This window comes from Siphateles boraxobius, unplaced genomic scaffold (assembly GCF_051911475.1).
Source record: "Siphateles boraxobius isolate OS27281-9 unplaced genomic scaffold, OSU_SipBor_1 1, whole genome shotgun sequence".
NCBI classification, from domain to species: Eukaryota; Metazoa; Chordata; class Actinopteri; order Cypriniformes; family Leuciscidae; genus Siphateles; species Siphateles boraxobius.
This window is the reverse complement of record NW_027508699.1, coordinates 25,756,880-25,782,874: the sequence shown is the minus strand read 5'-3', so window position 1 is coordinate 25,782,874 and position 25,995 is coordinate 25,756,880. Positions and strand designations below refer to the sequence as shown.

Here is a 25,995-nt window from a genome sequence, read left to right as displayed (position 1 = left end):
GTGGTCTGTTGACTTTAGCATGCTTGTGCAACATATGGTGTCCTCATTTAGGTGAGATAGAGTTTCTGGGGATGGTGTGGCATAGGCACACATCATCTGGACTGGTTAACCTGAATCCGCAAGGAGTGTCTGTGATTAAGACACTGATGCTCAGGTTGCTGCAGAGGGGTTTGTGTCATTAGTGTACTCTGAGTCACGTTGGATAAAGGCCTCAGCTAAATTAATAGTTTCTTATCATTCAATTCTACAGGATTTTTCATTGTACTCACATTTTATAAAAAAGAAACCAGAGCTCAAGTGTAAAAATGTCCGAGTAGCCGTATCAGGTGTCAGAATTGTACTGTAGCTTGTCAGACTTAAAGATATAGGGCCAGATTTACTAACAGCTTGTGCCAGTGCAAACCCTCTTTTGGCATAAAGACATTTTCTAAAGACACGCAGCAAGGAAAAATTAGTGTGGAAAAGACGTGTACACAGTTTTTTTTTTTTTTTTTGCGGCTGACGGTATTGCATATATGCATTTGTAGGAGTTTCTCTTTCTGATGCAAAATTTATGGAGGAAAGTATTTAAATGAATCACGCAAGGTGATTTACTAAGGTTTGCGCTAATCAATTTACTGGTACATTATTTACCGCCCAAATTGGAATTGCGCTCTTAGGCTAATTTTCCCTGTTTAGTAAATATTCTTTACTGCGTTTATAGGACTAATATTGATACAGTTTATTTTTTTTTAAGAGAATAACATTTATTTTCAGATTTTTGACAAAAGTAAATTGATCATTAAACCACAAGAATACAAACATTAAATAAATTACTATTATGAAAATTGAAAATTTTTATTATTATTATTTTGTATTCATAATTATTTAATCTTATTATTAGTAACAATTTTTGTATTTTTATTATTAATTATGTATAATGTATTCATAGTGTATTCATATACATACATACAGTGCTTAGCATAAGTTAATACACCCATGATAAAGTGACAAAAAAGAGGAATCCAAAATCGTCTTTTGGAAATTGATCTTAATTAAAAAAAATGAGGAAAAATCCAACCTTTAAGGACACCAATTTTCTTTGTGAATGAATAATGTATAATAAATAAATAAATGTTCCTCCTTAAAATACAGGGTGCATAAGTCAGTACACCCATATGTTAAATTCCCATAGAAGCAGGCAGATTTTTATTTTTAATTAATTACATTTTTTTATTAATTAAAATAGCCCCGCATCATCACATACCCTTCACCATACCTAGAGATTGGCATGGGGTTCTTTCCATAAGATCATCTCTCAATGCAAATCAAACCAGCTATTAGGCTAACTGAAAAAAACATGCCAATTTCTAGGTATGGTGAAGGGTATGTGATGATGTGGGGCTATTTTAATTCCAAAGGCCAAGGGAATTTTATTAGGATGCATAGTATCCTGGATCCATTAAAATAACTGGCCTTTAAAAATAAAAAAATATACCTGCCTCTATGGGAATTTAACATAGGGGTGTACTGACTTAAACACCCTGTATTTTAAGGAAGAACATTAGCACTGTGTATGTATGTATATATATATATGGGGCCAGTGAAAATCTTAGCAAGGCAAGTTCAAAATTTAGCCCAAAAAATTCCTTCTCCTCTATGTCCTTTCACTCTATCTCTGATCACACTTTCACTGTAACTCAGGTTGATCCGGCTCACTCCTGATTTTTTTTGTCCCCGCTTCTTCTCTAGTCTTCAGCTCTGGCATCGATAGCATGCTGGATGATATGGTCAGCCCTGCTGGGGACTGATAATGCACACACACACACACACACACACACACACACACACACACACACACACACACACACACATACATACACACACACACACACATCTCTGCGCACACACACCTGCACAAGAAAAGGCACAATGCAATCTCTCAGGATGAGCCTTGTCCTAATCTGTCTCCATAGCAACTGAGTCCGGGTAGGATTCCCTGCTTGGCCTTGAGTGTGCCGCTATAGGAATCCTGCCTCATGACTTAGAACGAGCAAGGGACTGTGATTAGCTATCAGTGTGATCATCAGATAAAAAAAATACAGCTAATTGCTTCTCAGAGAGCAAGTATTGAGCAACTGCCATGGTTACGATAAGCTTATAGAAGAAGGAGACTCTAGCTGGAGGCCGATGTGAGACTCAGACCTCAAGCTGAGTGGTTTAAGTCTTGGTTAAGAAACAGAGACGGTCGTACTTCTCAGTGTGGTACTACTACTGATGGAAAGAGGGAGGCTGTTTTATTCACTGAGCTCGAGCTAAGAATGATTTTCCTCTGACTGCAATTAGAAACAACCCTCAGTGGAGATACATTTCATTTTGTAATGGGTTATAGTTCAAACTTATATGAGTATTTATCTAACCATATTCATGTACCATGGTATTTTACATGGTACTCTAAAGTATTTCAGAGAATACCATGTTTTTTTCGTGTTACCACGTCAGTCAGTATGGATTTGTCTAAATGTCAAATAGGCATTTAAAAAAAGCAAGGATGCACTGTTGGCCAACTGTATGTAATGTTACAAAAGTTACAAAAAAATGCTGTTCCTTTGAACTTTTTATTACTTAAAGGGACATTGTGTAGTAATTTCTCCCATCTAGCGGTGAAATTGTATTTTGCATTCAAACGAATTGTGCTCTCCAGCGCCTCGCTTTTTCAAATGCGTGTTGCATCTACGGTAGCTGTTATGTACCAAAAAGCTATGACAGGATGTCTTCTAATAGCACTTCATCAAGTTTTCCTTCGGGTGAACAGGTTTGTTATTTCAAACAAACTGCAACTTGACACAACGAACAAACTAATGTTACAGTAGGAATAATAACAGTGCAATGCAGCCCTTTGAACTTGCTGAGGCAGCGACAAGCGCCTCTCTCTGCTCTGCTCCTCCGTTTCTGCTGCTTTTAGTTAAGTGACGCTGGCTCTGAACAAAAACGCTTTGTGGAAACGCGTTGGCCTAGTACTTTTTGACCCTCTCTGCTATTATAGTTTTTCAAGATGGCAGAACGACATGGAAGCCTCCGTGGACCTACCCGTCCCATGTATATAAAGATAATAAATTCTTCGTTTACGAGGATAAGTCAGATAATTGGCAGAGGTATTTGTACACCATTGAGGACATATTTATGAATAAAAATATTGATTTTAGATAATAAAATACCTAAAAAACTACACATAGTCCCTTTAAAGATCACAATTTCCACAACAATATTAAGCATCACAACTGTTTTCAGCATTAATAAAACTGAGAAATGTTTCATGAGGACCAAATCAGCTTATTAAAATTAGGCTGCCTTCACATACAATCAGCAGAGTTATCATAAATAGAAGTTTTCTAGTTAAAATTGGACGTGAACGCCCTCTCAAGTTGTATTTACCTCTTGGAAGCTCGGGGATAATTTTGACACACTGGTTCCCAAGTTGGGCGGGCCATAAACTTTAAACATGGTGGAGGGGAGAACAATAGCTGCAGTGACTGGTAGTTTTTTCCACAACAGCTACTTCGCCTTGTCTTGTTGTTAAAATAGTGCATATTAACATATATGAATAACCATTTGAAGCGTATTGTATGTTTTATACACAGCTAAAATAGCCTGTATTTGACCGCAATTCCAGAATCGGTAGTATAGCACGTGAAGGCAGCATTATTTCTGAAGAAACATGTGACACTAAAGACTGGAGTAATGATGCTGAAAATACAGCTTTACCATCACAGGAAAAACATTTTATATATACATTTTAAAATATATTAAAATAGAAAATAGTTATTTTAAATTATAATAATATTACTGTTTTTACTGTATTTTAGCATAAGAGATGTTCAAAAACATTGGACAGATCTTATGTATGTAAGCAATAAGGTACGAGTGGCTGTGCTGTATCGTGAATAAGTCACGGCTGAAGGGCGTTGTTAGGCACGACAACTGGATTAATATAGTCAGTTACCAATTATGATAGTAATTGTCAGAAGAATTGTTTACTCTAATTATTACCATCAATACATTTAATCATTGATTGATCATTGGTGTCTCTTTCTAATTTATAAAAACAGAAAATCATTAGTGCTGGGCATCAATTAATGGCGATTAATCACATCCGAAATAAACGATTGTGTTTACATAATATATGTGTGTGTACTGTGTAGAATTATTGTGTATATACTAATACACACACATGCAAGTATATATTTAAGAAAAATGTGTTATGTATATATAAAATATTTATATTAAGGTATAATTTAAATTATGTATAAATATATATACACAGTATATACATGCAAATATTTCTTAAATATATACATGGATATGTTCGTATTTATATATACAAAATAATTATACACAGTACACATATTATAATTTATCATTTATAATGCACATATTAGGTGCATTATACATGTTACAATTTCAAAATGTTTACTTAAGCCTAAAACATATAATCACAGAAGAAAACTTACATGAATAGCGTCTTCAATTTAGATCACTAGTGGAGAGCCGTTACCCATCTTGAGTGCTTGTGCTTCTCAAGAGATATATTTGTGATTTGCAAAATGAATCATTCACACCTCTTCACGAACCAGTTTGACGAATTCAAAGGAACCAAACTGTTTAAAAGATTTTTACGAACTGGATATCGCTATGACCGATCAGAAATGATTGCTTTGCACTTTCTGCAAATGTTACGAAAGGCTCTGGACAAATGTATCGGAGTAAAATTACAAATTTTCTCTTTAATATGTAGTAGAAATAGAAATTAACAAAAATATTGATATTTGAGCAAAGTAAAAATCAAAAACTGTACTTAATACAGTAAGAAAGTATTTGTACTTCATTTTACACCACTGAATATAACACTCCGCAGATGAGCCATTGTCCCTGTTGAGGTTAATGACTTAGAACAGGTGCAAGTTGGCTAATGAGGGGAAGGTACTACACCTGTCTCATAATCAACCCTACTTCATGGCGTGTTGGAGCCATGCAAATCGAGCCAAACACCTCACAGCTGAAACTTTAGAATGATTGCTTAGCTCCGACGATCTCTTTTCGAAAAATTAATGACACTTTTTTTGTTCCGAAACCATCTGTTCATGATGTCCACATATCCTCCGTCTTGGAGCCGGTTTCTTGGATGAGAAATACTAAGTCGTGAGCATGTCCTTATTATAAACCTGTCGTTTTTAGCGAGGTGTGTTAATACCAGACGTCTGCCACTGTGTTTGCCTGTTCTGCCTGCCACCTCACAAGGAATAAATCTTAATAAATGAGTAAAACTGATCACAGTAATGTTTAATGTGCACCCTTGCTGATGAAAAAAAGAAGCTATTTTAAGTCTCTTAAAGATATTTCCTTATCTGCCCCACTCGCTCTTTCTCCATTTATCTTTGGTATATTGAAGTTCCTTTCTCCTCTAGGCCTAATTAAAGTTAGGATAAATATTGATAGAAGCTAGAAGTCACTTAGTATCAAGTTATTTCCCTTACTTTTTTAGCATCAGCGTGGTGAAATAAGATTTCACTTGCTAAAGCTTTGCTCGGGAGGTTCTTCTGTTTGCATCCAATGTCGTTCATCACAGTTTACAGCCACAGTTGTTCGGTGTATGCAACACTTCAAAGGCTCACATAATATGCATTGATATTGCTTTTGTAGTGCAGATCCACAGGCATTGTGCTGAAAAGGCAGTAGATTTGTGGCAGTAAATCACACCTTTGGATTATTAGGCCAAATCTCAGGTATTACAGGATTACATGGGATTATTGTCACACTGGATTATTAGTTCAGACACCACATGGTGTTGTGATGTTGAATGGCCTCCCATTCAACGTATTTATAGACTTTTATTGCACCAAATTAGATGTTTTTTATTATTGTTTTAAATAATTTTAAATAATGGTAACACTTTTTTCAATAAGGTCTCATCTGTTAACATTCGTTACTGTTTTTATTCATCTTCGTTCATGTTAGTTAATATAAATACATTGTCTTTCATGTTCACAGTGCATTAACTAATGTTAACCAATACAACTTTTGATTTCAATAATATATTGGTAAATATTGAAATAAACATGAACTAAGATTAAGGAATGCTGTAGAGTTATTTTTAATTTTTAGTGTTAACAAAAGTCATTAACTTATGTTAACTAAATCAACCTTATTGTGAAGTGTTTATCGGTAAATGTATACATTTATAATGGCATATTTAAATAAATTTATTATATGTTCATTTTTCATTCTGATGATCATTATATAAAGTGAGATATAAAATCACAATAAAGAGTTTCAGGGTTTTTTCCTGTTTTTTTCCCTGTTACAGCAATTGAGCTGTTATTTTTATTTTTATTTTTTTTCTGTTATGTTTCAGCTTGGTGAGGAAACCTTTAATCGGGCCAAGCTGCTTAATGTTGGCTACACAGAGGCTCTGAAAGATGCAGAATACGACTGCTTCATTTTCAGTGATGTGGACCTAATCCCTATGGATGACCGGAACCTGTACCACTGTTATGACCAGCCCCGTCACTTCGCCATTGCCATGGACAAATTCGGCTTCAGGTAACATATTTAATATTGAGGGAACCACAAAGAGCAGGAATCTGTTGACACACTGTATATGATATATCATTTTATCTCACTTTTATAATTCTGGTCCATTTTGATACATTAATAATCAGAACTCTCATATAAAGCCTGGAAATGCAATAAAATAAAAGCAATGGCATGTTTTATATGAATTTAATATCCTTGTAGAATTGTGGCTTTGCCTGAGTTTATTACAAATATGCCGTGCTGCATTTGTTGCTATTTACATACATATTAATAGACGCCATGTCTGTATTTGTCTTTGTTTCTTTGCAGAGAACAGAGTCAGTTAATCAAACAGCCAAAGCTTGAGGGCTGTCTGTCAAAGCCTGCGCTTCTGATGATTAATTGCTTCTTATTTTTTCCACTAGCAAAGATATATGTCTTACGACACTTTGTCATCTTGAAATGCAGCTGAATTATTCTGTATCAAAAGTTCATTTGTCAGTTGCTCTGGCAGTCTAGACAGACCTGGAGCTTTCACAAGCATATGTATTCATTTTTCAAGGCAGACAATTATTTAGCTGAGACAGACCAGTTCTCTTTAAATGTAATAGCTGGAGATATTAAAACACTGGTGAAGGTTCTACATATTATGTTTTTTTTTTAATTTTTTTTTTTTATATTGTCGAACTTGAAATTAATTTTGTCTGTCTTCTGTCGGCAAGAAGACACGTTGGCCTTTGCTCCATGGTGTTTAATTTCCTGTCTTTGTGTGAGGGGCTGAAAGGGCCAAGACAATCTTAACTCTGTGCCTTCTTTTGCCATCCTCTGGAAATTCACTTGCATTCACACAAAGGGAACACCTCTATCTTAAAATGTAAGCAGTGAAGTTAGTCCAATAACTAGTCACCAATCAGTTGAATTGATATGTGTAACATAATAGTTACTTTAACATGATTAAAAAGTTCTTATCATTATTAATTTATTATTTATTGATGTTATTTTGATTTATTTATAAACAACCAAATAATAAGTATATGATGATAATATATTATTATTATATTTGTATGTTTTTAATTGGTTATGTATTATTGTATACATTATATATTTATATCAGTTTGTTTATTGGTGCAGTTAGTAGCCTAGTGCATTATGCTTTTGTATGGCAGTAAAATCAACCTGTTTATTGACTGCCTTAAAAGCATCAGTGGCCATTGACAAGAAAATGAGGGGTCTCATTCACTTAGCGTGCATAACAAGCGGCTTTAAGAACAAATCACAATTCACCCAAAAAATTCGTAATAAAATGTATTCGAAATTTGCGGAAAAAAATTTAGGATCAACTGAAACCACACGTACGCAAAAAGCACTTACTCTGTACGGACTTCTAGTCGTGTTAGGATGAAATAGCCTATAACTTCTGAACACGATTATAATAATATTGAAGTATGTTGCATTAATTTTATTATATAATCCGCATATAAAATTATATAGCTTCAGCTGCAAAGTTTCTCTAAATAACGCAGATATAAGGGTATGTAGCTGGCTAAGGAGAGGTCTGTAATCTGGGTCTGTATAAAATGTGTTTATTGTGAGAACTGGTGAGAATGGCACACTTGGCATTGCTCGAGGATCGGGCGAGAGCGTGTCTGCAAACAGCTGCAAGTTTGACGAGAGTGACGAAAGGCTGCAAGGAAAGTGTGTGCGGAAAGCCCTTATATGGAGATGGTTTGGGCATGTTTTATGCAAATGACTAACCTTGTGCACGAGGCCGCTCATCTAGAATACTCCGAATTCACTAACATCAGAATGATATTAAGAACAAATTAATGTGCGTACGAACGTGTTGTGAATTAGGCAGAGATTTTTCGTGAGAAACTCTCCTGTGTGTACAAATTTGAAATAACCCACACAATTATTAGTGAAGTGAGACCCAATGTTTTCCTTAATTTTTTATTCTGAGCCACTTTTCACCAAAGCTACAGTTAACGTACAGTTAACAAAACTACAGTACCTGCTTAGTGTTGTGGGAAAATTTGAACTTGGTTTTTATTTCTCTGCGGACAGCCAGACAATATGTTACTAAACAATTGCCACTGACCTTCTCCGAGCCGTGAACTGCCTTCAGCTGTCCGTGGGATAGTAATTCCGTTTTCTCTGTGAGTGATTCACACTATTGGTTTGTTTCTCCAATCTGAGGAGGCCTTAATGTTGCCATATTTAATAAGTGGGGCACCTTTAGAGAATTGCATGCTCTCAGACCATGAGTGTGTGAAGAAACTTCAGCCATACTGTTTCTGCGAAGACTGCTGCTGTAGCAGATGGCCTCATTAATTTTTGCTTGTTGTCTTTTAACGCGAGGTTGCTGCGTGCACAAGCAAATGCTGGTGTGTGTATGTGCGCGCATGCCTGTAGGTTCTTGCTTCTCTTTCTCCCTTATGTCGCACATTTGTTTGCGTAGGTGGATGTGGTTGCTGTCATTGGTAACACATTGCAGTAGCCAAAGGCGAACCTCAGGCGGCTTCCCATGATGCACCTGCCAGCCCATAGCCCAGTGGGCTTCATAAAAGAGAAGACATGGAGACAATGTTTTCAACCACTCAATGCTTTTCCAGACTGTATTCATTCAGTAAAGCATTTCTTTGAAGGCTTCGAAGACTTGCTTGAAATATAAAGCTGGGGTATTATATCGCTCTGTGGTTTAAAGGTCAAAAACATGACTTAGTTCTGAGAACCACCAAGGCCTTTTAATTCATCCTTTTTGAATCGTAAATGGAGTATGTATATTTATATCAGCCTTTAATCCTGTGTACACGATGATTCCTTTGATAATTCTCATCTGACAGTAGCCTCTTGCACCGTGAGCTGTATACCTACAAACGGAGATGGATTCTACAGTTTATGGCGCACATAAGCTTTTACAGGGCCTTCTTAGAGTTGTGTAGCTTAACTGACAGGCCTGAGGGATGGCAGCCAGGAGAGAAGTGATGAAAGACAGTTGAAAGAAGGATCAGATATCATTTGAAAATGTTGAATCCCCTGTGGGAGGACTCAGTGGCTCTCTAGAATCACTCATACAAGATGCAATTTTGTCAAATTCGAATGGTTCGGTAGGTTGACTAAAGGGCTCAGTTCAGAGAACTGAACCTACAGAATGATGTTTCCACTCTAGACTTGTATCAAAAGCTCTCAGATTTAATCCTGAAATGTGTATCAACTGAATAAATGACTGTGGTCTGTTCCTTCTTGCAGGCTGCCCTATGCAGGGTACTTTGGAGGGGTGTCCGGCCTTAGCAGAAAACAGTTCCTCAAAATCAATGGCTTCCCAAATGAGTATTGGGGCTGGGGAGGTGAAGATGATGATATATACAACAGGTTAGTCCATAAATATGCCATCTTTCTCTTTTAAGTGCCTTAGCCCTGGTCTTTTAAAGTCACGATAAAACAAAAGTAATGTCAGATCTTTTCTCCTGTTTTTGGGATGTCATTTTGTTTTGAGACAGTGTTTGAAATGTTCTAGACAGGCTTTTAAAAAGTCATGAGGAAGCATGCGTCATCAGAAACAGTGTCTTTGTCGCTGAACAGTGTCCTTGCGCTGTTTCTAGGTCTTTTTCTTTCTCTGGGTTATGCATCTCTGCAGGGAGCTGCTATATATTCTCGCCGCTCACAAATCTACACCATGTCCAGACAGAAACGTGTGAATAGATGATGCTCTGCTGCCTGATGCCTGTCTCTCCAGATAATGAATAGCTGCGTGTTCACTAGCTATCATTTTCCCCCGCTCAGGTGATGAGAGAGCAAAACCTGCAGTATATCAGGGCACACACGCTCTTGCAACAGCGATAACACTCGTGGAGAAATGTCCCATATGTCACTCTTTTCAGTTGTTTGGAGTTGCATTGATAGTATATGGCAGAAACTGGATGTGTGATAAAGCACACCATTATCTTTTTCTGCCTTTGCCAACTGCTTTTGTGACACAATTAGATAGATTATATAAGTAAAAATAAGCATTATAGCTTGATATAAACAAGCAAGAGCTTCCCCTGAGATCTCCTCCTGAACTCAGCTGTTTTTATTGAGATATATAAATAACTCAGTGCTGTTTTGAAGGAGTTTTTGTGTTATTTTTGTGGCTCTTATTATATATATATATATATATATATATATATATAGAGAGAGAGAGAGAGAGAGATATTTAAATTTCGGTTTCATTTGATGTGTATACAAAATTTATCCACTACCATTCTAAAGTTTGAGGTCGGTAAGATTTTTTTAATGTTTCAAAGGAAGTCTCTTATGCTCACCAAGGATAGATTTATTTGTAATACTATCTCACAATATTACTGTTTTACAGTATTTTTGAAATACTATAAAACAGTAATATTGTGAGATATTATTACAATTTAAAATAACGGATTTCTATTTTAATATGTTTTAAAATTGTATTTATTCCTGTGGTGGCAAGATTTCCATTACACGAGCGTAGATGTTACAACTTCATGCTGATTTGTACTCTGCTTTCGCCAAGATAAGCACCAACTAAGACATAGCCTTACAGTAACCTATGCTTCTACATCCATTTACGCTTCTTTCCATATGGTGATGTAAATCTCCTTCTGTCTAGTGTTAACACGCGTCAACACACACAATGGCTGCAACCACAGTGCGGTCCCCCCATGACAACCGTCTGGATTGAGCTGAGTAGGGCACATCTCTAGGGTCTTCAAGTGGGCACCTTCCGTCCTCAGTGTTTTGTCGACTAGCCCACGACACCTCAAGAGGGCTCGACAGTGACTCTGGCGTCCCAGAGTCACCCCCCTCCGTCCCCCACTCAACTCAGCCCAGCTTACTGACCTCTACTTCCCTCTTGCTGCTGAGACCTAACCACAATCTCACAATCTCTCCGCAACCCAACCATATGCGCCAACCCGTTTGACTAAGGCTGTCGAGCCCCACTGGTGCGTTAATATGCAGTTTCAGTGGCAACGGTTCCGTATGGCATACCACCTACCACAAAAGACAATATCTGCCCACCACCCGTCATTCACGCAATATACACAGGAACGTAATGACTGTAAATACTATACAACCTATACAAATAAACCAACAGTTGCTGCTGAGACCTAACCACAATCTCACAATCTCTCCGCAACCCAACCATACGCGCCAACCCCGTTTGACTAAGGCTGTCGAGCCCCACTGGTGCGTTAATATGCAGTTTCAGTGGCAACGGTTCCGTATGGCATACCACCTACCGCAAAACACAATATCTGCCCAACCACCCGTCATTCACGCAATATACACAGGAACGTAATGACTGTAAATACTATACAACCTATACAAAAAAACCAACAGACTCTTCAAGTTTTCAAAAAACCGTAGCATGGCGGCCTATACACAGCCAGCTAGAATCTTTCCGTCTCAACCACAGCCAGTTGCTACTCCTTTCTGCTGCTTCAGATAAGTTCTTTACTGTGCGACGCAACTCTTGGCCACTGAATCCGACGTCTCTGAGGAACCGGGTTGTAGAGTGTGCCACAAAACCTCGACAACCCACTTCCACTGGATAAACCTGGACTCTCCATCCTCGCTGTTCTGCTTCAGTGGCCAGATGAGCATACCGCAGTTTCTTCCTCTCATATGCCTCATCTACCGCATCCTCCCATGGCACTGTTAACTCTCTCAGTTGAACAATGCGTGCTGATCCAGACCACAAAACAATATCTGGTCGTAGGTTAGTGGTGGCAATCTCAGGTGGAAAAATAAGCCGTTGATCAAGATCAGCCAGCATCTTCCAGTCCCTAGCAGCTTCCAGTTGTCCTGGGCGAGAATTGGTGTTAGCACCTTTTCTTGGTGGTTGCTCACCTGCTCGGAATATTGTCTTCTGCGTGTAATGTTTTGCAAGAACAGGCGGCAACTTATTGGTCATACTACGCTTGCCTTCCAATGCTAAAGCCAAACATCGCAATACTTGGTCATGGCGCCAAGTAAACCGACCCTGGCTAAGAGCCACCTTACATCCTGTCAAAATGTGCCTTAATGTGGCAGGTGATGAACACAAAGGACAAGAGGGATCCTTTCCCTACCCAGAGATTTAGGTTCTGCGGTGATGGGAGAACATCATATGTTGACCTAATAAGGAAACTGATCCTACTCTCTTCCATTGACCAAAGGTCTTGCCAGCCCATTTTGCATTGTTCCACACTCTCCCATCTCATCTACTCTCCCTGCTTGGCCTGGGAAATGGCCTTTATACATCTCATCCTCTCCTCCTGCTTTCGCACCTCGTTGACTACCAGCTTCCTCCTTTGAGCTGGGCCTGCCTTGTGCCATTTAGGATGAGCTAAACTGAAAAACCCCAAAACCCCCTCTTCCATGCTGTACCTGTCCCACGATATCCCCAATTTGAAGGTCATCCTTTGCCTCTACTACAGATTTCTTTGCTGACCACTTTCTACCAGTTTTTACCACAGGGGCTGCCTCCCTTACAAATTTGTCGCGTGACTCTGCTAAAGTCATTTCCAGTCTGACCTTGGCACACTTAAACTCCTCGGTTAAAGCAGAGACTGGCAGCTGCAATACTCCTTTAATAAAAAGTCCCACTCTGCTGAGGCAGCGTGTAACTCCCAACCATTTCCTGATGTATGAACTTATTAACGCTTCCAGTTATCCACTGTTGTCAAAGAAACCTCGTACACAGTCAGTGGCCAGAGCAACCTTGGCAGTAGACCAAACTGAAAGCACCAGAGTTTCAGTTTGCCTGGTAGAGCACAGCTGTTTATGCTCTTTCACCCTTCCACTGCTTGTCGTCTAACTTCTCCCACTCGAACTGTGTCCTTTAGATCCCCATCGTACCATCTCCCTAGACTCTTCACTGGCTTCTGAGAAACTGTTGGTATTGCCTCACCATTAATGAAGAATGTTTTATCTACTACCTTGCCTTTAATTATTGAGATGCTCCTTGATTTAGAGGGCTTAAATTGCATTCGTGCCCATTCAATATTATCTGTTAACTTCCCCAATAACCGATTAGTGCAGGCTACCGTTGTAGTCATGGTTGTCATGTCATCCATGTATGCTCTGATTGGTGGTAGACGCATCCCAGAAGCCAAGCGCTCTCCTCCTACTACCCATTTTGATGCCCTAATGATTACTTCCATTGCCATGGTAAAAGCCAGTGGAGAAATGGTGCATCCTGCCATTATTCCAACCTCTAAGCATTGCCATGTAGTGGTGAATTCTGGAGTTGAGAAACTAAATTGCAAATCTCCAAAATAGGGTTTCACTAAATTTGTTATCGACATCTGTACCCTGAAAAAATCAAATGATGCCCAAAGAAGCTCATGTGGCACTGAACCATATGCATTAGCCAAATCCAGGAATGTCACGTGGAGCTCCATCCTCTCCTTTTTAGCTGATTGAATTCGTTGCCAGATAACACTGATGTGTTCTAAGCATCCTGAGAATCCTGGAATGCCCGCTTTTTGAACTGAAGTGTCAATGAAGCCATTCTTTAATAGGTAGGTTGACAATCTCTGAGCAATAATGCTGAAGAAAATCTTGCCTTCGACGTTTAATAGTGAAATAGGGCGAAACTGACTGATGCTTGTAGCATCTTTTTCTTTGGGTATAAAGACTCCCACTGCTCGGGGCCATGCTCTAGGTACAACCTGCTTTTCCCAAACCACTTTTATCAATTTCCACAGAATTCGTAGAACTCCTGAAGCACTCTTGTACACTCTATACGGAACTCCATTAGGCCCTGGAGATGATGAAAATGGTATTCTGGTGGATTTGGTATTCTGGTGGATTGACAGGTGGGATGCCTGACGGAATTGACATAGCCTCATGCCTTTTTGCATCTGTATGCGTTTCCTCCAAATATCTCTCTAGCTCAACCCTAGATGCTTTTAAAGTGCCGTTCTTCTCACTGGTGAATAACTTCTTTACGCAAAGCTGAATTTCCAACATCATTATCCAGTCTTCAGTGTCACATCACATAACATAATTCAGAAATCATTCTAATATGCTGATTTGATGCTCAAGAAATATTTCTCATTATTTTGAATGTTGAAAATGGTTGTGCTGCTTCCCCATTGTGTGTGTGTGTGTGTGTGTGTGTGTGTGTGTGTGTGTGTGTGTGTGTGTGTGTGTGTGTGTGTGTGTGTGTGTGTGTGTGCGCGCGCTGTGGTGATTTTTCTTTTCAGGATTCTATGATAAATAGAATGTTCAAAAGAACAGTATTTATTTAAAATAGAAAACTTTTTATATTATAAATCTGTCTTCACTTTTAATGCTCCTTGCTAAATATAGCTAGTATAATTTATTTAGAAAAAAATTAATCCCAAACTTTTGAACGGTAGTGTAAATATTAAACGTACACACTTATCCATGTCTATGAACTTATTGCATTATATGTCAGAAGCCTTAAGTGGCCATGTTTTAATTTTTTTTTTCTTGTTGTCTAGACAAGATCTCAACAAAACAAAAGTTGTTTTCTTGTGATGGCAGAGTGTATCTACAACAATAAAGTTGTAGCCGCCTTCTCGAAAGCGAATTAATCACAAATTAACTTATCCATTGTAAGGAACTTAGCTCCAGAAAATATTAATAATCAATAATAACTTATGATTAATTATGAATATTTGGGTCAGTTAATTGGATTAACTTGATATGGCTAAATTAATATTACAATCAATTAATCAGTTCTTCCAACGAACTCTTTTGATTATTAATTTATTCTAAGAAAAGGGTATCTTCCATGGCCACAGAAGAATAATTATTTCTTAGCATGTACAGCGCTTTCAGCATGTAGCAAGAACAAAAACCGTAAAGGGACTTCGTATTGCAAGCGAATCAGAACCAAATACATAAAGTGCATAAGTTTTATTAACTAAATCATAAACATAAACAAACTTAACACACATATATACAGAAATACATGTGTAGGAAAAAGGAGTGAGAGATGGAATCATGTAACGATGGAGAAGATCCATCTTACTATGAGAAGAACCAACAGCATTTCATTTTCACATTTCATTGAATTGAATACTTGCATTTGTAGTGGGAAAAATTCTTGAAGTTGTGGAAAATTGAAGTCGTTGAGGGTTCCGGCAGTTGCAAGTGGAAGTTGTTTGAAAGTTATCTTTCTCCATGAGCACATGGCTGGTTTGGTCAAGGCTTGGGGCCCTGGGCCCTGTTGAGTCCACGCTGAGCACCCAGGAGAAGTGAGGAAGTCGGAAGAGTGGGTGATTGGAGTCGTTGTTGGTTGGAGTCCTGGTTCCAAACTCCTGAGATTGTCCTTGGTTCTTTGTGAGAGAGTCTTCTCTCTCCTGCATGAGCCCATATCTGGTTGGATCAAGGCCTGCTGGGCCCCCCGTGGAGGGGGTTCCCCAGTATCACCAGAAACAGTGTTGCGGCTGGATGAAAAAACTAACAGAGGGAGGTCACATGTGGACTGTCTCTAATAATGCCTGAGAAAGATCCAACCCCTAAGGGTTGACTGGACCAATAAGCAAGGTGAAGTGTCCGAGTGGGAAGGTTGCTCTAGTTAATTTACGAGGCTTTGTCCCTAGCGTGGTTATACCTTCATTAATGCTCAGATAGATATAACACATCCACACTGCATTCTAGAAGAAGGTGATGTACATCAAAGTGTGAGTCATTAAATGAGGATTAATTAGGTAGGAGGCATGAGACAGGTGAGGTTACATTGATCGTTAGTTGGTTGTATACCAAGGTACATACCATAATATATACATAATAGTACACAAGACAGTAAATCATTTACACAATGCTATGAAGCATGTTCATTTATAGATCAGTGTGTAACAGTTTTACAGTTACATTTGTCCCATTAGCTTTGTGTGCGTGCAATATTTAATCCTGTCACTAGGGGCACTCTAGCCAGTGAGATTCCTGGTAGCATAAAAAAGGTTAGGAGAAGTAGTATGAGAGTGGAAGGATGTGTTAACCACATGGAGAAGCCTTCTCACCAATGCTGTCTTGTGTTTTGCTGTCTTGTGTTTTGTCTCTGTGTTTTGATTTGAGGAATCTGAGGTTCCCAAACTCAAATGTAAGTGCTCTAGTTAGTACTTTGTTGGTAGGTAATGTTTATGTAAATGAGATGGTTAAATGTGTTAATGGTTCCCATTACCGACGACCACTTGGAAACTCAGTTTCAAGTAGATGGGGCCTCATCAACATTGCACTTAAGTACTGTTTCATCTTGCGCCTATTACTCTTAAGACTGAGCCCTTGGTAGCCAAAGACACTACTACAAAAAGTCTGAACTATTGGATGTTTCCCTTGCAACTGAATGACTATGAACGTTTTATGTTTACTGACTGTATGGTGATTTGTGGTGTAATACACATGGCTCATTGAAACGTGAAAGTCTCTGGTCCCTTAATTCTTTATGTAGCATCAAAAGAGTTATTTTAAAAGCGTGTGTTACAAGTTAGTGTTACAAGTTAGTCTACGATTAATGCAGCAAAGTCTGTTTTAAAGAGGGTTTCTGTCTTCCCATTGTCTCTCTCTTGTGCACGTGGCCACATTCCTGTGGAGGCCGTAAAATCTCCTTATCAGCCCTGTAACATGACACTGTTTCTGCCCTTGTGTTCGTTTCATTTGGGATGTTAGTTTTGGAGTTTCATAAACCTTTGTATATAATGAATAATTAGTGTGTGTCTGATGGGTCAAGACCCTACACCATAAAGTCAATGCCAAGAAAACAAGAAAAAATGGTGAGGAAAAACCAAGAGAAAACAACTTTTAAGTCAAGATCTCGAGAAAATTAATTTCACGACAAAGCAAGATCAAAAATGAAGTGACTTTTAATTGAAAGAAATACAGCACACATTTAAAGCAAAGCATTTAATTAAAATAATTTTATACAATTTAAATGATAAAATATAAATGATAAATAAAAATAAAAGAACAACTTCCTCTCTTCCCACATATTTGAAGTTCTCCAGTCTGACAGTGTGAGCCCAAGTGCCAATGAACATCCTCCTCTCTAGGCTCGAAATTCTGCAGCCCAGCTTCTTAAAATCTGTCAGTCTGTGCGGACGTGCCCCTCTGCAAGTGTTGCTTTAGGAGAGTCATTTGTTTGTACCTGGACCATCTCTGTGGACTGGGTTTTTAGTTTATTTTTGTGAAGGCAGCTGGCTTTAGTGGTTAGAATCCTTGTTTCTTGCTGTACTACTGACCTACTACTTGCACTACTGATCCTGCAGTAGTACAGTTGATTCATTAGTGTCTTTTCTAGCCGTAAGGAAGAACTGGTGGTAGGCCTGATCAAAGATGCCACACTGAAATGGAGTAGGAAAGGTCAGCCACCATTGGCAAGAAGCTACTGCAGCCATTTCTGCCCTTGTTTTTTGTATATAATGGATGACTGGGATAGTTGTCTCATTTTGCAGCTGCACTGAAACTGTTAACTTTTACACCGTTTTTGCTATGGTCATAGTTTTTGTCTTTTGATGAAAATAAAAATAAAGTTTAGTAAATATTTTCGCCATGTCATACTCTTTATGACATGATTATAATGGCTTTTTTAATATAATTAACAAACATATATTATATATTGACTTAAACATCTACATTTTATACAATCAAAAGATTGGTGTTAAGATTTTTGAAGTCTCTTATGCTCTTCATACAAAAATACAGTATTAAACAGTAATATTGTCAAATATTATTACAATTTATAATAACTTTTCTATTTTAATATATGTTTAATGTAATTTATTCCTGTCATGGCAAGGATGAATTTTTAGCATCTTTACTCCAGTCTTAAATGTCACATGATCCTTTAGAAATCATTCTAATTTGAATTATTGTGGTTTGGTGCTCATGAAACATTTTATTATCTATGTTGAAATCGCGATACTTTTTTTTTAGGACACTTTGAATGGAGCAAAAGAACAGCATTTAAAAAAAAAAAATATATATATATATATATATATATATATATATATATATATATATATATATATATTTGTAACTAAGTAAAAGTCTTAAGGTCAATTTTAATCTATTTAATGTGTTCTTGCTGAATACAATTAGTATAGATAAAAAAATATATATATCTTACTCAAACCAAACTTTTGACCAGTATTGCTTAAATTTAGTTCACGATTTAGTAAAAAAAATTTATGAATGCTTTATTTTTTCATTGGCTGTGTTTTGGCGTCCTTTTTCAGTATTTCTATTTATGATCAATATCTGGACGGCAGACATAGACAATCCCTTATAATTGCCATCAAGAAGTATTTAATCTTACGGCAGCTTCATAATAACGTTATTTTTAAAATAATAAGTCACCAGAAGAGGCATTATCTATAAAACCTTCTTAATGGATAGAGCAGCCACTATCGTGCTCTTCAAGCTGGACAGAAGGTCATGACTGCATCTATTCGTAGAGTGAAGTCATTGTGGATAGAAATGGCCCAAAGGGATGTGTGTGAGGGAGGATTGTGGACTCAGATGACTGTGTCCTGGCCTCATGCACAGCAAATGTTCCATCAGACTGGCTGGAAACAAAAAGCGAAGTTAAAAAAAGCCTTTGGGGAGTTTTGCTCTCCCCTCTAGCCATGTGGACAGAGAAACAGCTCATCATTCTTTCTTTGATTTTCAACATCTGTGTAGTTGGAGAGGATGGAAACCCTGGAGAGATATTTCCCTTACAGTGCAGCGAGAAGGAGACGATGTAAGGCAGTAGACAGGTGTGCTCCACTGAGGATTTTAAGTTGAAATTTTATAGTTGTGAACAACTCTTGGGAAGACTGGACTAAAACGAGCAGTCTGTTTTTGACGGCGTTCAACAGTCCTAGTCTGAGTTTGTGTGCCACTCCATGGGCATGTAGAGATACACGAGTATGATACATGATATAAAATTCAACTCAAAGTAGTTAGTTGGAGTGACTGCATTACACGCCACTGGTGAAATCCACCCGCATTTATATATTTTTATATATATATATATATATAATTTTATTTGATTCATGTTTAAAACGTTAGTTACATACAACAAAATAATGCATATCTTAACATGCAAACCTTTGAAAAAACAAAAGAATAAAGGAGAGCAATTTGTATGTTTTATAAAAAATATTTTTAAAAGTAGAAATTGTTTAAATGCATCTATTCATTTGTAATTTTAACTGGCACTCATAGTCCTCCATAATGTGACAGTCAAACATATTAAATACAACTTTATGTACAGTATTAAAAAGCTATTATGAATTATACAGTATATACTTTACAGTAATCAGTAAAGTACAATTTTTTTATTGTATGTTTTTGAGTAAAAAAACAGAGAGGGAAGGGTAGTGTGTTTGGGGAGGGCTGCAATGGAAGAAGAAAGCCAGACAAGGTCAGTCATTCTGCCATATTGTATAACCACTCCTCCATCCCTCCCTTTCTCTCTTACTAACTCCCTCTCTTTCCTCACCCTCTGTCTGTCTGTCTCACTCCCTATATCTCTGACCTATCTTTTATTCCTGCTCCTGTCCCATTTCTGCACTGCCAGCCAGAAATGAAGTAATAGTAATGATTCCATTTCCCCTCCACTCCTAGGGTCTATTGCAATTAAACAAACTGCAGGGAGAAAGAAAGAAAGGACATCTGGGAAAATTCTCAGTTAATTCAATCAAGGAAAAACAGATCTCCAGTCAACACTATTCATTATTACATCAGCATTCAGGCAAACATTACCTTAAATAAAAAACTGACTTTTTGGCTAATAGAGACACTGTTAGCTATTTCATCATATACCACCACTATTATGGTACAATAGTAATGCTTGTTCTGGTTGTATTTTTTTTTTTTTTTTGAGTAATGAGTGTTTCCCCACCTATTTTCCACTTCGCCTCTCTTCCATCAGGTGTTTTGCTGCGTTCTTTGCCTCTAAGGCTGAGGTTAATTTAGTAGCATCTTTTTTTGTTTGTTACCCCAAAAAAAACGAAAAATAATAATTTTTCTCTGCAGTGAGGAAGAAGTCACAAATCTTTCATATTTTCGACATGGATTTCTAAGGTCTTTATACTGCACAGCATTTTGCTTTTCCCCCAATCAGACGACTCTCAAAAGCGCACAGAGTAATCATAGCTGTCTGAGCCGTGCGTGAAAGGCCAGAGAGTTCAAGGAACACTGCTGCGAACGAATCGCCCAGTATGATATGAAAATGCTCGCCGAATATGTGTGTATAATATGCATAATAATGAACACAAATCCAGCATCTTACTTGAGGCTTATGGCTGTTTAGCCAAATTACTGCAGGTGTCCAGAACAGGAGCCATCCAAATAGTAATTACAAACATGGACACGGTTATTTGAGCTTTTTTGTCACCTTTTTATGCCTCCTTCAAATACCTAGAAACTGAACTGATTCCAGTCAAATCTCAAATCAAAGCAGACGAGCTAAAATAGTTTTATGTCCAGCAATGCAGTTGAGTAAAAAACAGATATGAGATATTTATAATAGGCAATGTTCTTAGACAGCAAAATATAGTTGTCATAATCAGTATTTTTTTCTTGTCCAGTAAATTATTTAAGCATCTTTAAAATGTTATAATATAGTAAATCTTGTTTTTTTCAGAACAAAATTGGAATAGTTATTTTCACTTGTATGAATACATATTTTTATTGATATATATATAAGATAGATAGATAGATAGATAGATAGATTTCTTTATAAGTATGAACCTCAATAAATGTAGCTAGAATTATTCTTAAAGCATTATACTGGACAGCAAGACAAAAAAAATGATTAAAATGAACAAGTTTACCTGACTCTTAAGGTATAAAGGTACTTTTCTCATTGCCTAATGTTTCATGATTTTTAATAATATCGCTGCGTGGTTTTGTGGTTTGAATCATAGAATCAGATAATATAAGTCCTGGGTCTGACTTAATCACGAATATTAACACAAATAGCACAGAAAATATGTATGTATGTATATATAGGTCCAGCACATCCCACAGATGCTCAATCGGGATTGATTTCTGGGGACTGTGGAGGTCAAGGCGACACCTTGAACTCTTCCTCATGTTCCTGAAACCATTCCTGAACAATGTGTGCAGTGTGGTAGAGTGCATTATCTGCTGAAAGAGGCCACTTCCACCAGGGAACACCATTGTCATGAAGGGGTGTACCTGGTCTGCGGTGACGTGTCAAATTTACGTCCACATGAATGGTTTCTAGCAGAACATTGCCCAGAGCATTACACTCCCTCAACCGACTCATTGAACCAGGTCCAGTTCTCGCTTCACCTCTGACTGGTTATAATGTTTTGGCTCATGTTAATACTTTGGTACTTTAGAATACCCCATAAATCCCATTAATATATTATTAAATATATGGAAATATGGTATATATCAAAGCACCATCGCTCTACATAGTCCTTTTTTCTAAGGTGAAGTATTTTGCACCGTCCATAATGCACAGTCTTGTTTTACAGTTGATTTAAATTTACAAAGAACTGGTTACAAACTACCAAATGAATTTGCATGCTAATGTGGTCACTGTCACGCATCAAGTTTTGTCCTCAGTGACGTTTACAAATCCACTCTCTTATGATGTTGTCTTTACTGTTTACATTGTCTTTTCTCTCATTATAATCTCAGGCCTTCAGAAATCTCCTTTCTGTTTCTGGGTCAAGAATACCGAGAGATTTCCTTCAATCCTCCTAGCTACATTATTTATGACTAAGGCTTTGTATTATTAGGATGAGGTATATACAATTTTTTTAAAACATTTTTTATAAATCTTAAGATCCTACACAAACACAGAGGAATAGGCATGCCCTTATTCTCCTCGGATGGATTTCCATCTAATCATATACTTTAAGAAAGGCGTCATCCCTCAGAAATGCAACAGAGGCTCAGAGCTCGAACGACACGATGCTCACATGACAAACATAAGATTTGCACTAATGCCAAGACCTGGAGCCAAGCAGGGAGATTAGAATGGTTGGATTGTTCAAGCAATCCTGAGTCGCTCTAAGCTGTAGTTACTCAAACAAATGGGATTGTACTTCAGGCTGGGTGTGTGTGGAGCTGCGTAGTCTGACTGCTCTCTTAAGCAAACATTGCCGACTCAGTTCTCGGCTACTGACTTGTTTTGCTTTGTTTTTCTAATTCTGCCTAGTTTTCTGCTCATTTGACATTTTCTGGCATTCGTGTGGGTTAACGAGTCTTTGATTAGCTATAGCTGCTTGATGTTCATTGTTTGTTAATTAGTGAAAGCCTCAAGTCACTGATAGTAAAGTCTGTCTACTTCAATACCAAATAAGAACCAAATGATTTTTAAAAATAATTATAATAATAATTATTATTAATATTATTTACAACAACAATTTTCAATTATTATTAAAAAGTCCAACAACAACAAAAATATGAATTGTTACACAATAACAATAATAATATATTAACATCAACAACAAAAAATAATAATTGTTGTTAATATTATTATCCTTATTATTATTAACAAATTGGAATTATTATTAAAAAGTCCGTAATAAAAATAATAATATTTTAAAAACCATTATTATTATTAAATGTTTATATTAAAATTTATTGTTTTATTATATTTTGAATTGCATGGTCGTTATTTTATTTAGGGTAAGATGTATTGTTTTCATTTTTATTTTATTTTTATGTCCAAAGGACAATAACAGCATGATGGCTATAGCACTGTATATAAGTTCTTCATCAATTTTGGTACAAACTTTGAACGTGTTTGAACTTACTTGTGAAGGTGGACACAAAAGAAACAGACAGAAAGTGTTTGTAATTTGAGCTGGGTGATTCTGTCTCTCCTCTAAACACCGACTATGACAGTCATTAGATGATGTTGGACTGCGGGAGGTCAATCAGTCAGTCGATATGAAACTCATATACGCTAACTATAATTTTTCTCTATTGTTCTCCCCCTTTCTGTCAGAATCACACTAAATGGGATGAAAGTGTCTCGGCCTGACGTGAGAATCGGCCGCTACAGGATGATCAAGCATGAGAGAGACAAGCACAATGAGCCAAACCCCCAGAGGTAAGATCCTATTCTCCTGCCACCTCATCGCTGTGTCATGTGAAACGCCCACCGTCTGTGCCTGAGAATGCTTAAGATTCAGAAGCGCTGTTAGGAAGTGTTAAATCACACCACTTACAGTATCCTATTGTGACTTATTGATCTAAAACACAGCAGAACCCTTTTGCACTGCAGATATAAGTAATTGCTTGATATTACTGACATTTATTCATACTGTATATACAGACTATATTCTTGCAATTATCTTCACTGCTTCTAACACCATCATGGCAAGTTTTGTCAGTACCAAAGCAGCAATAACCAGCCTAGACCTGATATAGTTTCAGCAGTGAGTTATCATTAAAATTATTGCTGTGCTATTTTGCTTCATTAACATAATGTAACATTCAGTTCATGTTTGTATTTGACATTTAAAGGGTGATATGTTTTATTAATTGTAATTAGTTTGATAGTACATCCTTGTTTATCTTCAAAAAATTACTGATAAAAATGTGAATTTGTTTTCAGTGATAAAGACCAAAGAAGAACTATTAATAATAGCAATGATTTTTCAAAATATCAAGAAATGTGGCTAAAATTTAGTCTTCATTATTATCATTGTTATTATTAATATTATATTATATTTTACACATTGACAGTTCCAAGGATATTTTTGTTAAAAAAAAAACTATTTTATTTAGTAAAATATGACAGACAACATGAAATATTGCCTGAACTTAAGAAACATTTTTGTCCAAAGAAAAATAAACTATTAGGATGTAATAATCCACTCAGTTACTCTCATTATAATTGCTAGTTTTGTGTATTGCAAAATATGTCCAGCTTTTGTCACTCAATTATCTGGGGCTATAAAAATGTTCTTTTTAAGATGCATTCAGTCTTCTAAATATGATTGTGTGTGTGTGTGTGTGTGTGTGTGTGTGTGTTAATGCCAGCTGGCGGAGGTTCTTAATGCTTGAATAGCTCAGACGTCACCGTGTGTAAAATAGCCCAATCAATGAGTCGATAAGCCCATCCGTGGACGGTGGGCTGCGAGCCAGATTGTTCACAGGTAGAAAAGCTTCACAGCGGAGAAACTAATTGCAAAACGATTCCTGCAGTTGCAGGTTGGTCCACTCTTTCTTGGTGGTTGTCAATCTTGGGAAAGCTTTGAGCGAAGTGGCAAGACAGAAGCAAAAGAAATGCCATTAAAAGTTAGGATTGGTCTTTTCTCTGGTTGGCGGTTTCACTCAGCTCTCACTGTGCAAAGATAAGAGTCAGTGATTTATTCACTTTTGCTCAGTTTCATTCTTATTCTTTTTTCCCTTGATCTCTCTTTCTCATTCACTCACTGTCTCTCTATTTATGTCTCCCTCTCCCTCGTTCTTTTTGTATTTTTCCTACAAGTGGCTCAGACAATTGAAGTAATGAGCACAGCCCACCCAGAGAGCCACGAGCGCATGCTAAACTCAATTTCACTGGAGAGGACATAAGAACACGGGTAGAAATGAATGAGGTGTCTTTGCTGAAGTTAATGAATTGAAACATGTCACACTAAAGTAGGCCTGTTGTCACAGACAGGTCGTTTGTTTGTGTTCTGTCTCAAACGGGTAAAATGATGCAGTTTCGATTGCTGAGATCCACCTTCAGTACAACCATCAGACCGGAAAATGCGCCCTTTATCGTTCGCTGAAACATTTGTTTTATGCTGTTCAATTAACCCAGGGCTGCTCTATCAAAACCTTGCAGGAATAAGTAGGATACAGATACAATGCAAATTATATATATATATATATATATATATATATATATATATATATATTGTATACAGTATATACTGTACATATACAATAAGCAGGATATAGATACAATGCAGGTTATATATATTTATTTACATATATACTGTATATATACTGTACATATACAGTGTATACATGATTTTAAAATGTTTTCGAAAAGTCTCTTATGCTCACCAAGGCTGTCATTTATTTGATCAAAAATACAGTAAAAACTGCAATATTTTGAAATATTACAATTTAAATTAAGTGTTGTGAAAATATTTTAAAATGTCATTTATTCCTGTTATAGCAAATTCGAATTCCTTCTTATACATGCTGATTTGGTGCTCAAGAAACATTTAATATTATTACTTATAAAAAGTGTTTGCTGATTGATAGTTGTGTTGAAACCAAGATGCACTACCACTTAAACGTGTGGGTTATGTAAATATTTTCTTATATTTTTTAATTAAAATGATTTCATTATTAAAATTAAAATTGTATAATTTAAATTAATACTTTTACTCTGCAAGGAATAATTAAATTGATCAAAAGTGACAGTAAAGACAATTATAATGATACAAAACAAATTCTATTTCAAATAAATGCTGTTTCTTTTGGGCATTATTCAAG

General features: G+C 36.9%; 1 protein-coding gene across 1 annotated transcript in view; it reads left to right on the top strand.

Moving 5' to 3' along the window:
- The window catches only part of b4galt2 (UDP-Gal:betaGlcNAc beta 1,4- galactosyltransferase, polypeptide 2), a 147,637-nt gene that overhangs the window by 113,862 nt on the left and 7,780 nt on the right, over positions 1 to 25,995 (top strand). Inside the window, exons 4-6 of the mRNA XM_077231373.1 lie at positions 6,392 to 6,579; positions 9,802 to 9,924; positions 23,501 to 23,605. Coding sequence (XP_077087488.1) covers positions 6,392 to 6,579; positions 9,802 to 9,924; positions 23,501 to 23,605 — 416 coding nt within the window. The remainder of the gene's footprint in view (positions 1 to 6,391; positions 6,580 to 9,801; positions 9,925 to 23,500; positions 23,606 to 25,995) is intronic.